Below are 13,929 nucleotides of genomic sequence, written 5' to 3'. Positions count from 1 at the left end.
TGTCAAAAAGAGGCATTTCTTACAGCCCTTACCAGATGGTTTAGCCCAGACTTGGTGTAATATTTTCAGCAACCACTCCGACAATGATAATTATGATTAAGGCTCCCTGTTTTATATTTTTACAGATAAATGCAGACAAAAAAAACATTTATTTTCCTGTCTGCATTTATTTTTAAATGTGGATAAAAACGGAAATTGGGTTATGTTTGAGTGATTCTAAATGCCGTCAATCATGACTGCCAGGCCAATACCTGTGCAGATTGACAGGCAAGGGGATTACAAAAATATAGGGATTAAAGTACAGAGCTTTAAACACCAGTAGGTTTGCACAACCTTGATATTAAAATGTATATGTTTTCTTGCAAGTGCATATTTTACCATCGGAATGTGTATATATCATTAAAGCCTGCCAGGCGTTCGGGCATGAGTGTGCATTGACTGGTTAAATAAATGCAGAAATATACACATTTCAGCTTAATTTTTTCGCAAAACCTATAATAAATATGGATACATACAGACGGAAATGACAAACATATAGATACCATAAAACCGAGAGCCCTAATTATGATGAACGGGAGTACTATGTTCCCTAGTATGGCTAGGAAAACTGGTATGACTAGCTTCAGGATGCCAATAGGCTGGCTACTCCCAAGATATGGGCCGTGTATTCCTCTCTGGCACTTCAATAACGGAAATCACCTCTTTGCTTTTGTGATGTGAAGGGCAGCAGAGGTTCTGGATTTACACCTACCCTCTATGGTCAGGCTCCAATAGAACCACTAATACCTTTTAAAAAGGCCCATATGGATACTCTTTTTGGGCAATTAGTCGAAAACCTGTTCAGGTCTGCCAGTTAGCAGGCATATTCTGGGTCACCATCGCCCTGCAACAGGTGACCCATTGTTTCTCACTCAACATCTAAGTCTGGTGGTTCAGGAGTCCACCAGCAAAATTAATCCCAATGCTTTCCACAGTACTCCGCCTGATTGCAAATCCAAATGCAAGGAGACAATTCGGAAAAAAAAAATCATCCAGCAGCCTGGCCCTCAAATCTGTAAATGCAATATATATTCTGGGCTGCTATTCTCATGCCATTCGGAATTCTGAGCAACCAGTCTTGCTGGGTGTTCCAGGCTACCTTCTGACGTATCTTACCCAGGTTATCCAGGATGGTCATGATGAGGCAAAAGTTGTTATTCAATCTGAATCTGCCCAGGCATCCTTACTGGACATGCTGTTTAACTACTCTTGGATTTTCGTCAAAAAAGCTGACTGTGTTAGAAAGTTTAAAGGAGAGCAATTCCGCAGCAAGTCACTTGTTCCTTTTTACTCCCACAGGAAAATGCCAGCAGCAATTTGACCCTCTCCGTGTCTACAATAGAGTTTTCCCATTTCACCAACACCAGACTCCTCCAGTCCAGCAGGCCTTTCGTGGCAAGGAACAAGGTTCTCATAGAGTCCACGTTTAGGACAACATGCATCTCAGTCCCTCACCACTCCAGTACCCACAACTGCAAAACTGCTTTAGTAGGTCATTGCCGAAATACAGTAATTCTGTCAGAGGCAGGATCTGATATTTCCTCCAAGGGTGGCAAGCACTAACTTCAGACAAATGGTTCTTCCAAACTAGTCTTTGAGGCTACACCCACACATATCTTTCCACTTGGTCACAACTTTTATCATCATCGAGGCAGCTGACGGGGGATCATCTATCCATTCTACTGCAGAAAATGCAAGCCCTTTCAGTCAAAGGGGCCTTAGAGAGGGTGCCAGACTCAGAAGTATTAACAGTGTTACTTCCGCTACTTTCCTGAGCTGAAGCAAGATAGAGGCCTTAGTCTTATTTTAGATCTTTGTCCTCTAAACGACTTCCTGTGGAAGGACAAATTCAAGATACTCACACTTGCCCAGACCCTGTCTGCCCTAGTCCCCAAAAACTGGATGGTGGTGTTGGACCTGCAGGACATTTATTTACATACTACAGTTTTGTAAACCCACAGGTTCTAAATGCATTTTACTATGTGCCAGGAGCATTTTCAGTTCACAGTGCTCCCTGATGGGCTCACCAGTGCCCATCGGGTTTTCACAAAAGTGGTGGTGGAAGACACAGCACATCTTCGAAGGTCAGGGACACCAGTCTTTCCCTACCTCGAAGGCTGGCCGCTGAAAGCGGACTCACCACAGGCAGTCGTCTACTTTCAGACAGGAAACCTCCTAAAGTCTTTGGGGTTTAATATCACAATGCTGAATTCACACCTGACTTTGTACACACTTCTTATTATCTAAGCCATCCTAGATGCAGTACAGTTTCATGCCTTTTCACCAGAATGCAGATTCAAGGACATTCAGGCTATGATTCCAACATTTAAGCCTCTGTCGTGGATCTCAGTGTGGATGACTCCGAGGCTCTTGATGTTGCTGACCTCCTACATCCTGCTCGCCTCACATACCAAATGGTACATCTAGGCTTTGCAGTGGGACTTCAAAATTTCAGATGTATGCACAACATCAGGGAAATCTGTCTGATCTATACATAACTACTAGGTTGGGAAGGACAATCTGAAAATGAGAGGCGGCGATCAGAGGCCCTTTGTGTCCAGCATATATTCAAATCCACATCAATTTGTTGGAGAGAAGGGCAATTTGCTTGGTGTTCGAAGGCCTCCCCTCCCACAATCAGATAAGGGCTGGTGTAGGTGCCCATGTACAACACTAGCTCCATACGAAACTGCAGCAATCAGGCTAGGTGGGGTCTCGGGCCCTCTGCACCTCTGAAAACAGCTAGCCTGCTAGGAATTTATCTGGTGGTAAAACACCTGGCAGGATTTTTAAATGCCATGGTAGAAGTACAGACACAGAAGCCTAGCACATCCCGAACAGCAGGAGGTGGCACAGGGTCCTCCAGCAATGATGAGAGCCCAGCTCTATCTTTTGCTACTGCTGAGAATGTACAATGTCAGCACTTTTGTAGAATGAAAATTTCCAAGGCAGCTCTCTCAGAGACACCTTCCATCTAGAGTGGAGCTCAGGATTTATGTACACCTTTCCACCTCGCCTGCCCTGAGTTCTAAAGAAGATCAGGGCCTACTGGGCCAAAGTCATTCTAATGGCACCAGATTGGGCCAGGAGAGTGTGGCACTTGGGACTACTGAGCCTGTGCATCTGACCTCAGACCAAGCTGCTGCTTTGGGAAAATCTTCTGTCACAGCAGCAGGGTAGGGTACTGCACCCGGGTCGGCACAATATGCATTTCAATGTTTAGAGATTGGGTGGCGGCAGTTGACCTCCTTCGACCCTTCTTCTGAGTTTGTTGATGTCATCTTGGCAGCAAGATGTCCTTCCACCAAATTAGTATGCCAGTCTTTGGGACAAATTTGTGGATTGGTGCGGCACTAGACAAACTGACCCATTAGAAGCAAAGTTGTCTGAAATTGTTTTTGTTTTCTTCCCAGCCGAGCAAGGTCTTGCTTTGGGCACTGTTAAGGGCTAACTGTCGGCCCTTTTGGCTTTTTTGTGGTTGCCAGATCATCCTTCTTTATTTAAATCATCTTTTGTGATGAGATTTTTGAAAGGCTTGCCATATCAGTTTACACTAAAGCCCTTTGTAATGCCCCAGTTTGACTTTAACTTTGTTCTCACTTTTTTCACGTATACTTCTTTAGATCGGCTGCACAATTGTTCTTTTACATTTCAGATGTTGAAGACAGTCCCTCTCATCGCCATAAATTAGCTAAACGTGCAAGTAAGCTGCAAGCTCTTTATGTTAACCAGCCTTATACCATTTCCTTCCAAGATAAGTTGCTATTTAGCACCAGATCAACATTTCTACCCAAAGTGGTGACTCCATTAGATGTCAGACAGGCTAGCACCCTTCTGCCATTCTTAGTTCTACTTCCTCGCTTAAGGAGGAAAGGAGACTTCATCGCTTGGACCCTTAAAAAGGCACTAAGCTTTTATATTGATAATACCAAAGAACATCAAGTGGACGATAAGCTCTTTGGAGGGTCATCTGGAACAAAAAAGGGCAAGGCAGTGCAAAAACAGACCATCTCTCAATGGAAATTGATGGTTTTCTGTATCATGTTGTGACATGCTTTGGCAAACAAGCATCCCCCAGAAGGCTTATAGGCTCACTCCTTCAAGGTCAAAGCTGCTAGCCTTGAGTTCACATTCAGAATGCCTTTCCTGGACATTTCCCATGTCGCTACGTGCGCACCGATACATATGCTCCCAAAGCACAGTCAGGTCGATTGACAGAAGCATATTGCCTGCCCGATCCTGCAGCATTTATTGGTAAGTGAAAGTTAACAGACCCTCCACCTTGGAAGTTACTGCTATGCTGTCTATTTACAAGGTGAGAAATCTGCTGCTATAAGTATCCATCAGAAGAATAAGTTCCTTCCCTTCAGTAATGATCTTTCTGGTAGATACTCTAATCACAGATTCCTCACCTACTCTCCCAAGCCTCCATTCTGAGAACTGCAATTATTTCCTTCTAAAAAGGTACCAATTGTAACGATCTGCACACCACTCACGCCTATCTGCTAAGGTGCTCTGTATCTGAGAGCGTGGAAACCTAGAAAGAAACTGACAGCAGGGAGCATAGGTGGCACTTACATATGGCTCTCCTCAACACTTCCGGAGCGGAACGGCATTGGCGCGGAGCCACACGATTTTACCTACCAGCACGCAGGAGATCCGCATTAAAAGTTACCACATCCAGTCTGGTGCCTGGTTAATATATTCACAATTTGAGCAATCTGCAATTAGAGAGAGAATCCACCGAAAAAGATGGTTACCGAAGGTAAGTAACTTGTTCTTCAGGATCAGATTTTAGTCATAGCCCCGCCTGACAATGATGTTCCAAACTCGAAGGTGGCTTCTCCAATGTTGTCACAGAGGAACTATACACACCACTGGTATACTGAAGAAGTACTCTAGTTTCATAATCAAAGGTAGGGTGAAAGCAGATTTTTCGAAATCTAAGAATTACTACTCTTACAAAAAATGTGGCACGGTTCAGAAAAACACAACCTTATTTTGACCTAAACAAAGCATACATTTGCTTATTTCTGTGGCTGAAGATCTGTATAGGTACTGTCATTTTCATTGTGGATATCAGCCACCCCCTTTCTTGAAGTAGCAAGTGTAAGGTTGCAGTTGAGGTTCTGCGGGGTGACTTATCCTGCTTCTCACAAGGCATAGCTATAGCAGCAGTGTGCGTCAGTGAACTGTGTACAATGAAGCAAAGAAGCCAGACCCAGGCACGATGGGTGCTGAAGGACATTATAGCAGAACAGGTTCCAGCGCATACAGGAGTGACTGCTGAAAACATTCAAGGGCCTGCATAGATTGCCACCTGTGTCTCACTCAAAACTGTAGAGGGAAATGCAGCCGAGAGAGAAAGGGAGATGGGTATTTACATGGAGATGCTATGTTACTAACAGGGATGCAACATTTTCCAAATAAAGTCGAATGGCTGTTGAGATTTGAAAAGGAGAAATCTACAGGAAAACGTTTGTCACAATACAATTTATGACAGGCTATCAACTCAGCACTTTGGTTATGATGGAATATGTAATGTCATTCAAAATAATTGCAATGGGACATGCAGGCAACCTATAATGTATCTCACTATGGTGGTATACAAGGCTGCTATGTCTTGGTCAAAAAATGTAACAGATTCCCGGGTCGGTCTAGATAAAAATGATTGGGTTAATACCTAATCAGATGTGGCAGATTGCTGGAACAGAAAATATACTGCAAGATTATATAAGTATATAGGACAGAGCTAATATCAGTTACCTCTGAAATTAATAACAATTCTATGTTATAATCCTGTCAACTGCGTACAAGCATTCCAAGCTAGAGGGAACTAAATTTCACTAAACACACAATAGAGCCTTTGGCCTTATGAAGCTTTGATTTGCATGTGAAGCTGGAACCATGCTCAAGACTAGAAAGTGTCCAAGCCTAATGTTTTATAGGCTAGTTTCCTATGTCAGACTTAAGACCAGACCAGTGGGTGCCACACAAGTTTTTCCATACCCATCCAGGCAGAGGGTGCAGGAAAATAGGGCATCAGCTTATAGGAGTATCTGTTTTGGTCTCTGACCTCTCTGGTTCCCTGGAGCCCACAGCGACCTAGCCAAACAGCCCTTCAGATACAAGTATCAAGGACAAAGCAACAGGCAGAGTTCCCCTGTGGCTACAGAGAAGACTGTGGAGCTGGCATGTGCACCTCTAGTTATCTGACCCTGGTGCAAGGGAGTATAGGATTCTTCTCACCTCACTAATCAAGAAATTATTAGCAATCCACCCATTCTACTGGGCGAGTGCACCTAAGACTAGACACTATAGGAAATGGTGTTAAATTTCAATGAAAAAGATTAAGGGATATTATCAAGTCAGATAAATTGTGTGGTTATTACTCTCCAACTCTTTTAAAATAAGTACACCACTGTGAAGGACCTCTCAGCTCATGGATCTGCGAGGAATATTTTAATAAAGTTTGAGTCCGTAACTATACACCAGCAGAACCGGTCTGTGGTAGGCACCACTGATGTAGCAGTAAGGAATACACACTAGAGAATGGCTGGCACTTCTAATCAAGCAAACAATTGTTGGAGAAGACTAGCAATATGTAAAAATTAAACAGAATTTCAAGCCCCCCCTTCCACCCCAGCTCAGCTCCAAACAGCTCCCTCGCAGGTAGACTGCAGAAAGAGACTCAAGACATGGCTCTTCAATGTAGACAGCGGCAAGATACCCCTAGGAATGACAGTGTAGCGCTTTACAAATGCTGTTTGATTGATTAATCGCCATAATTTCCAATATTCTGTGTTTGCAGGACGATGCCTGATGACAAACAAAGGTAAATTCTACAAAGAGAACAGATACATGGTTATGTTTTTTGTTACCTGTGAAGAGAAATTCCAGCTGATGATGTTTCAGGCAAGTAATCGACCAATGGTGACCAACATCCCCCAGTAGGAGGGAAAGGTAGTGGCTCGCCCTGATTATGCTCCATCACTTTCAGTCTCCATGTTGAATAAAGAGGCATTGAATCACCTATTAAAACAATCAGTTAAGTTTACATTACTGTATACTTTCAAACATATTTAGTGACATTTTTAAAAAAAACGTAATCATAACAAGGAGATTAATATGTTATATGAAGAATCTGTAAGACAAACTTTCTATGTGCAAAATATTGGAATAATAGGCTTAATTAATCACTCAACATTTTTCTGTGTCAAGTTCTGTTCCAGGATTAGACTTGCATCAATGCACCATGTTTCCATGTCTATGAGGGGGTATTTGTAAAGCGCACTGTTACTCCACAGAGTGTCCTGGCGCTAGGTTGAGAGGTCGCAGTATGAGAAAGATAGCTTAGGGGCAAGAAAACAACCATGTTTTCAGTTATTTTCGAAACAGGGGAGTGGATTCAATGCTTCTCAAATGAAGAGGCATTTTGTTCCAGTGGAAGGGCACCAGGATGGAAAGAGACTTACCTTCTAGCCTGGGCTTTTTAAAATGGGGAACATTGGCCAGCAACAGATCAGCGGAGCGAAGATGTCTACGAGGAGAATAGAAGGCTATCCTACGTTTGAGGTAGCTAGGTCCTTCCACGTAAATTGCTTTCTGTGTGACGAGCAATTTATTCTTTTCCTTACAGGGAGCCAGTGCAGGCTCCTAAGTTGGTGTGACACGTGAATTTCAAAGGAGCTCAAAAATGGTACGGGCTGCCGCATTCTGGACAAGTTAAAGCCTGTTCAGCAGGAAGCCAGGCATGCCGAGGTAGAGACCGTTCTTATAATCCAGCCTTGATATATTCAGAGCCTGGATCACCTGTTGTCTGGCAGATTTGGACAAAAGTAACAGAAATTTCGTAGAAGGCGCAACAGAGCAAAATAGGCGCCAACTACTGCATTAACCAGAGCGCGAAATAGCAGCTGGTTGTCCAATTTAAACCCCAGATTTCTCACCACCAGGCTGTTCACTGAGGGGGCAGGAGCGTGCGATGGCCAAAAAACATGTAAAGGAATCTCTGCCGCTTTACCAAAAAAGAGTAATTCTTTCTTTCCCCTTGGTCAATGAGGGAATATGTCTGTTATCTGACATAGTTCTTTAGGGGTTGTTCCGCTTTTCCCTCAAGGGCTGATTCTCGGACCTGTAAAGACTTAATTTATTTTTTCTCTGACAGTGATCATGTACTCTATTAAGAGTAAAGCTGCTATTGTGCTATTCCTACGTACATTTGGTCGGTTGTTAGTTTTGACCGACTGCTTCTCTTTGAGAACTTTTGTAGGATTAGTTCGCAGACCCTTCTCCAATGGGGTATAGCTATGGCATTTGATTCAAAAGTTAAGGAGTCTGTGGCTAGATGTCTCTCAGATGTAAGAGTTACTTACCTTTGGTAACGTGATATCTGGTAGAAACAGTCTAGCTGCAGATTCATTAACACCCTGCCCATCCTCCCCACTCTGCCAATGGCCTATGAGGTAAGGGTTATACCCTTTTTGATTACAAGTTTTATATACCGGTTATCACTATCTCAACTTATGTTGGGACACAACAGACCGCCTGGCCATATAGGTTTTGTCTAAATGTTGCCATGCTATCCATTTCCAAATGTGTGTGGTTGGAAGTGTGAAGGGTGTTTTCTCTTTGACACTGGATTCACATGGGCCGGGTAACCAGGACACCAACTGTCTTCTCGACAATATTAAATTTAGCGCCCGTGACTATTCAGAGCAGGGTCCGTCACTAAAAGCGGCACTTATAAATGCACGCTCTCTACCTAAGAATGCTATTGGCATTTATGACCTGCTTGGGGAGGAAGATTTGGATGCTCTGTTTGTTACTGAGACCTGGCTAACAGAGTCTTCGGGCTCAGATATCCGGAAAGCCATCCCAGAGGGCTATAAAATAGTACGGAAAGACAGAAAGGGGGGGGGGGGGTAGCTATTTTATTTAAAAACACTGCAGACCTAAGGTGTCCGTTCTCAGGGGTGTACAACTGGGGATAGAATGCAAGGAATGGAGCACCAGTAAGTACCACTAAAGTGCAAAGAAGTGCAACACAATCAAATTCAGTCCAAAACTGTACCATTCAGTTCAGTGCAATTCATAAAATAACATTTGTTATAAAAACATACCCCAATCCCCCTGTGGTAAAAAGCCAGTCCCACTCTAAAACAAGTTAAAAAGATTGCCACACCCTAACCCAGCTGCCTCAGGTGAACCTGGAGATGGCAGAGACACTGGGTTTTACCTTAACATTCTCTTCTAAACAATCTATATCAGGGGGCCTCATATACAGACCACCGGGCTCAGCAGCTGGATTTGTCTCGGCTCTTTGTAAAATAGTATCACCTTTGGTCCTGAGGTACGGACACTGTGGTTTGATGGGGGACTTTAATTTACACAATGGACTGTGATCGGCTAACCGATAGCCATATGCTGATGGAGAGCTGCGCATCCATGGGCCTCATGCCTTCTATTAATGCCTCGACTCATTTGACCGGACATATCCTGGACCAAATATTCTCCTCTAAGCCCCTTGCTGCTGCTGACCCTCCTGTGGCTTTAGTTTGGTCTGATCATTTTCTCCTTAGGTTCAGGAGGCCAAAATTTAGTGATGTTCCTGTCAAAGAGTAATTCCATCCATACAGTTAGGGCTCCTGGTAAACTTAAATCGGACTCTTTGATTAATAAGCTGGAGGCCACGAGATCTTCTCTGACTGTCGAGCATAATAGTGACGTAGGTCTGGTTGATGAGTGGATTCAGTCCGCCTGTCATTCTTTGACTGCAGAAAGCAGCACTAAGCAATCTCGGTCCAAAGTGCCCAGTCCATGGTTTACCCCATCTTTAAAAAAATTGTAACTGGCATGTAAACGTAAGGAAAGGATATGGAGGACTAATTACTGCCCCTCAGCTAAAGTGGGCTATAAAGCAGAGTTAGGTAATTATTATAAAGAAATTAAATTAGCCCCCAAAAAATTTTGAAGCCAGAATCTTGAAGGAGGCAATCATTCGCGAGAGATCTTTAAAGTTGTGAGGCTCTTTTCCACGCCGGAGGTAGGCTCTAATACTGAGCCTCCCTCTAAGAAATGGTGTGGGACGCTGGCCTCTTTTTTCAAGAAAAAATGGTGTCCACCCAGGCCAGCCTCCCTCCACCTGCGATGGTTCTTGACATATCAGGGCCGACCTTAGAAGGGGCCATTACTAAACAAATTCCTAGTCATTGGACCCGCTACTTGGGAAGTATCTCCCCTGAACGCTTTCGACCCCATATCTCTGGAAGACTCCTTAAGGGCGCTAAAAGGCCTTAAATATGGCTCTCCATTGGATCCGGCCCCCACCTCTATTCTGGCATTGGGAGCAGAGGCAATTAACTCTCACATGAATTAGTTATTAAATGCATCCCTCCTAGATGCTACGGTCCCCACTAAATGGAAGCTGGTTAAAGTTATTCCATTGCTAAAAAAGGCCCAGGCCAATCCCTCAGATCCAGCCAACTACAGGCCAATTTCCCTACTTCCGGTCTTTTCGAAGTCGCTGGAAAAACATGTGAACCAGCAGCTATCGTCCTTTCTGGAAAAGAATGCCCTCCTCCACCGTGGCCAGTCGGGCTTTCGCCCTAACCTCAGTACGGAAACAGCTCTGTTAGAAGTGGTGGATTCTATTCGGCTGAGTCAGGAGGTAGACAAGAAGGCGTTGCTGATTTTGTAAGATCTGTTGGCTGCCTTCGATATGGTGCCACATCAGATGCACCTGACCCGGCTTCACGCGATTGGCATCAGGAGTTTGGCTTGGAAATGGCTGGCATCTTTTATAGAGGGGAATTTCAGAACCCATCTCCCCAAAGGAGAGACGAACAACAACAGCTCCTTGGTATAAATAATTTAGTTTGGACAAAATGAGCAATCATATTTACCAAATGCGCCAATTGTATAACATCTTGCTTACATATATTTATGTATGGACATAAATATATATACAAACATAAATGTGCCACTATATACCCCCGAAAGGCCCGGCAATTCAATGAATTTCAGAAGCCAATAACTACTGTCAGATCGCAAGAACATATAAAGCTTGCCATCGTATGGCCGTCTGTGCCATAGACAAAGACTGAACACAACCTCGAGCCATAGGTAAGCTTGAAACACCAAGCAAAGCGAGAAAAAGATAATCAACTACATTTTTGATTAAAACTTCTTTCTTTTCCCTTTTGTTTTTTTGAATAACAATATGTATAAAACATATGATACAGTCATGTATACTCTGTATACCTAATAACTAACTGGATCCGAGAAACAGTTCGATGTACAAGTTACTTACCTTCGGTAACGATGTATCTGCTAGAGTCTTTCTAGCCGCAGATTCCTTAACTTAGAATATCCCCAGGCGTCAGACTGGATCCGGAAACTTTTTTGCAGTAGCACCTCTGCACGCCGGGGGGACGGCGCCACACGACCCCGCCCTGACGTCGTCCACGTACTTGACGTCAGCAAGGTCATATAAGTCCCTCCCGCCGCTCTGATGTCAGTTTTCTTCGGAGAAGCTTTTCCGTGACACAACGCGGAGCCACCAATAAAAAAACTGTGAAAGTATGGGAACAGTGTGCGATGGATACAAATCCGTGATAAATAAGGAGGATGGTGCAAGACACCATCGTAAAAGACAGAACTAGACACTGCCTACCTAGAAGTGAAAAATCTTTGAGAAAGAACCTCACAAGTAATGTGAAGACCCTTACCAAGTTCAACAAGGGAAGAATCTCTCAACAGACAGAAATAGACTGTTATTACCCTGTAGAACAACAGATTAAAATAGACTGTCAGTATCATGTAGAACTGTGCCGTCCAGCAAGAACGGAGCACAGAGAGAACAACAGTCCACCGCAGGAAGGCATAAAAAATGAAAAGACTGGCACTTCTAGGAGGAATGGAGGTCTGAAACAGAAGTTAACAGATCCCCAAAGACGACGACTGTAGAGGAGACCAGACCCCTGAGAAAATATAGAAGACGGGAGGGTGGGAAGGCAGCAGAAGGAAAAGAAAATGAATCTCCTGGTGAAAGTTAATCAAAAGGCATCATTTTAGATGTAAGAAACCCCAGAAAGGGAGTCAGCGGTATTAAGGCAACTCTCAAAGGGATGCAACAATGTGAGCTCCCGCGAGAGAAAAATTAATGGTCACTGAAAGAGGCCAGCGGAGAACCCCACTTGGCAAGATTTTCGCAGAAAGGGGAGGCTGGGTGGGCGTTAAGGAATCTGCTGCTAGACAACGTCTCTACCAGATACATCATTACCAATGGTAAGTAACTCGTACATCTGATAGAGACATCTAGCCGCAGATTCCTTACCTTGGAATAGATACCACAACCGTACCCCAAAAGGGGAGGTGGGTCTGCAACAGAACAGAAAGCGCCAAGCATTTGAGCTGGCAACAGAGTGACGGGCAATGGGAAATGCTGTGACGGAACAGCCAGAGAGTAACCCAATAGCTCAGAAAAGCAAGAGAGCGATGCAAGACATCCCAAAAATGCCAGAATGGTGCTACACCATAACTGTACAAGCATGAGAGGTAGAATCGGCATTAGCCATATACCAGAACAAAAGAAAGAGAGGAAGAAGGATCAATCTTAGCATAATGGCGCACCATGGGAACACCTACCAAAGGTTGAGAAGAAACCTGAAGAGATGCAACCAGAGCCTACCAGCCTAGCCCACGGAAGGAAGGCCGGAGAGGCTACAGTCAAGAACCAAAGGTCAAGAGGTAGGAATCAGCAATGTTTTTAGAAGTGCAGGCGGAGACAAGAAACATGCCAAGTGCACACCCAGTCCCAAAAGGGGGAACAGGGGCAAACAGTAACAATCTTAAGCCCGCTGATGCAGGCCATCACAGAAACATGCACAGAGCAAACAGCTACAGAAACCATAAGGTGGCGTAGCCAAAATAAGCATAAGGCTGCCCGACCAGGCAGCGGTAAGACAAAGGTGAGAAACAACACACGAAATACAGATATGCAGGGTGTAGACCTAGGACAACTGACATTAGAAGAGCCGTCCCGCATGCCCAGCTGATATAAGGAGGTACAAAAGGGGGTGGTGATGGACGGAGCATCAAATCAAACACTCACACCCAGTCAAGAGATCTGGGTTTGATCCATCACCGTTCTTTAGCCCACTCTGCCACCCCAGTTCAGACATGGCCATATGCAAATCAGTCTGACCCTGTGCCTCATGGGAACAGTCCAGCCCGAACTGCCAAGCCATGCCTTCCCTGGACCGGAAACAAGCTTCCCAGGACCGGTTTCTGGCATTTCTGCCGTCTTCAGCTGAAATGTCAGAAACCGGTCCTAGGAAGCTCTGTCGGCTCTGTCCGGCGCTGAAACCACAATAAGCTCCCCTTCGGAAGGAGAAGTCGCCGGAGCCAAGGATGCAAGCCTCCGGCACCGCAACGGCGCCGCCTCAACCCGAACCAGCTCCGACGGAGGCAGACGAGTCCTCCTTCCGAAAAAGGAGAAGGCGCCGGGGATGCAAGCCTCCGGCACCGCCTCAGCGTCAGCCACAACAGGATGTGGCTCCGGAGAAAGAAGCGGAGGAGAGTCTACGGCGCCAGAACGGCGTCGACCCCGGCTCCAGACAGGCAGCGCCTGCCCAGAAGGCTGAGGTGTGCACAAAGTGAGGCTCTGAGCACCAGAAACCACCTGCGACGCCACAGGGAGCCCCACGGGACTATGAGGCGTGGCTGGGGTACCATGGGTCGTAGAGGGGGACCCAGCCAGGCCGCACCCTGACTATACCACATCTCCGACGTCCCTGGAGGGCAAGGGCTCATTTGACGCCGAGGGCGAACACACCGGCGAGTCCGTCGGGGAACCCACTGTTAGCGGAGGCCCCGAGGTCGCCCCGC

At 45.1% G+C, this 13,929-nt stretch overlaps 1 protein-coding gene across 19 annotated transcripts in view; it reads right to left on the bottom strand.

Moving 5' to 3' along the window:
• Positions 1-13,929, bottom strand: part of FRYL (FRY like transcription coactivator) — a 2,516,714-nt gene that overhangs the window by 857,108 nt on the left and 1,645,677 nt on the right. For all 19 annotated transcript variants that reach the window (XM_085642132.1, XM_085642134.1, XM_085642126.1 and 16 more), the window contains one exon: positions 6,921-7,071. In XM_085642132.1, the coding sequence (XP_085498258.1) occupies positions 6,921-7,071 (151 nt within the window). The remainder of the gene's footprint in view (positions 1-6,920; positions 7,072-13,929) is intronic.

This window comes from Triturus cristatus, chromosome 2_2 (assembly GCF_964204655.1).
Source record: "Triturus cristatus chromosome 2_2, aTriCri1.1, whole genome shotgun sequence".
Taxonomy (NCBI): Eukaryota; Metazoa; Chordata; class Amphibia; order Caudata; family Salamandridae; genus Triturus; species Triturus cristatus.
This window is presented reverse-complemented; position numbering and strand designations above follow the sequence as displayed.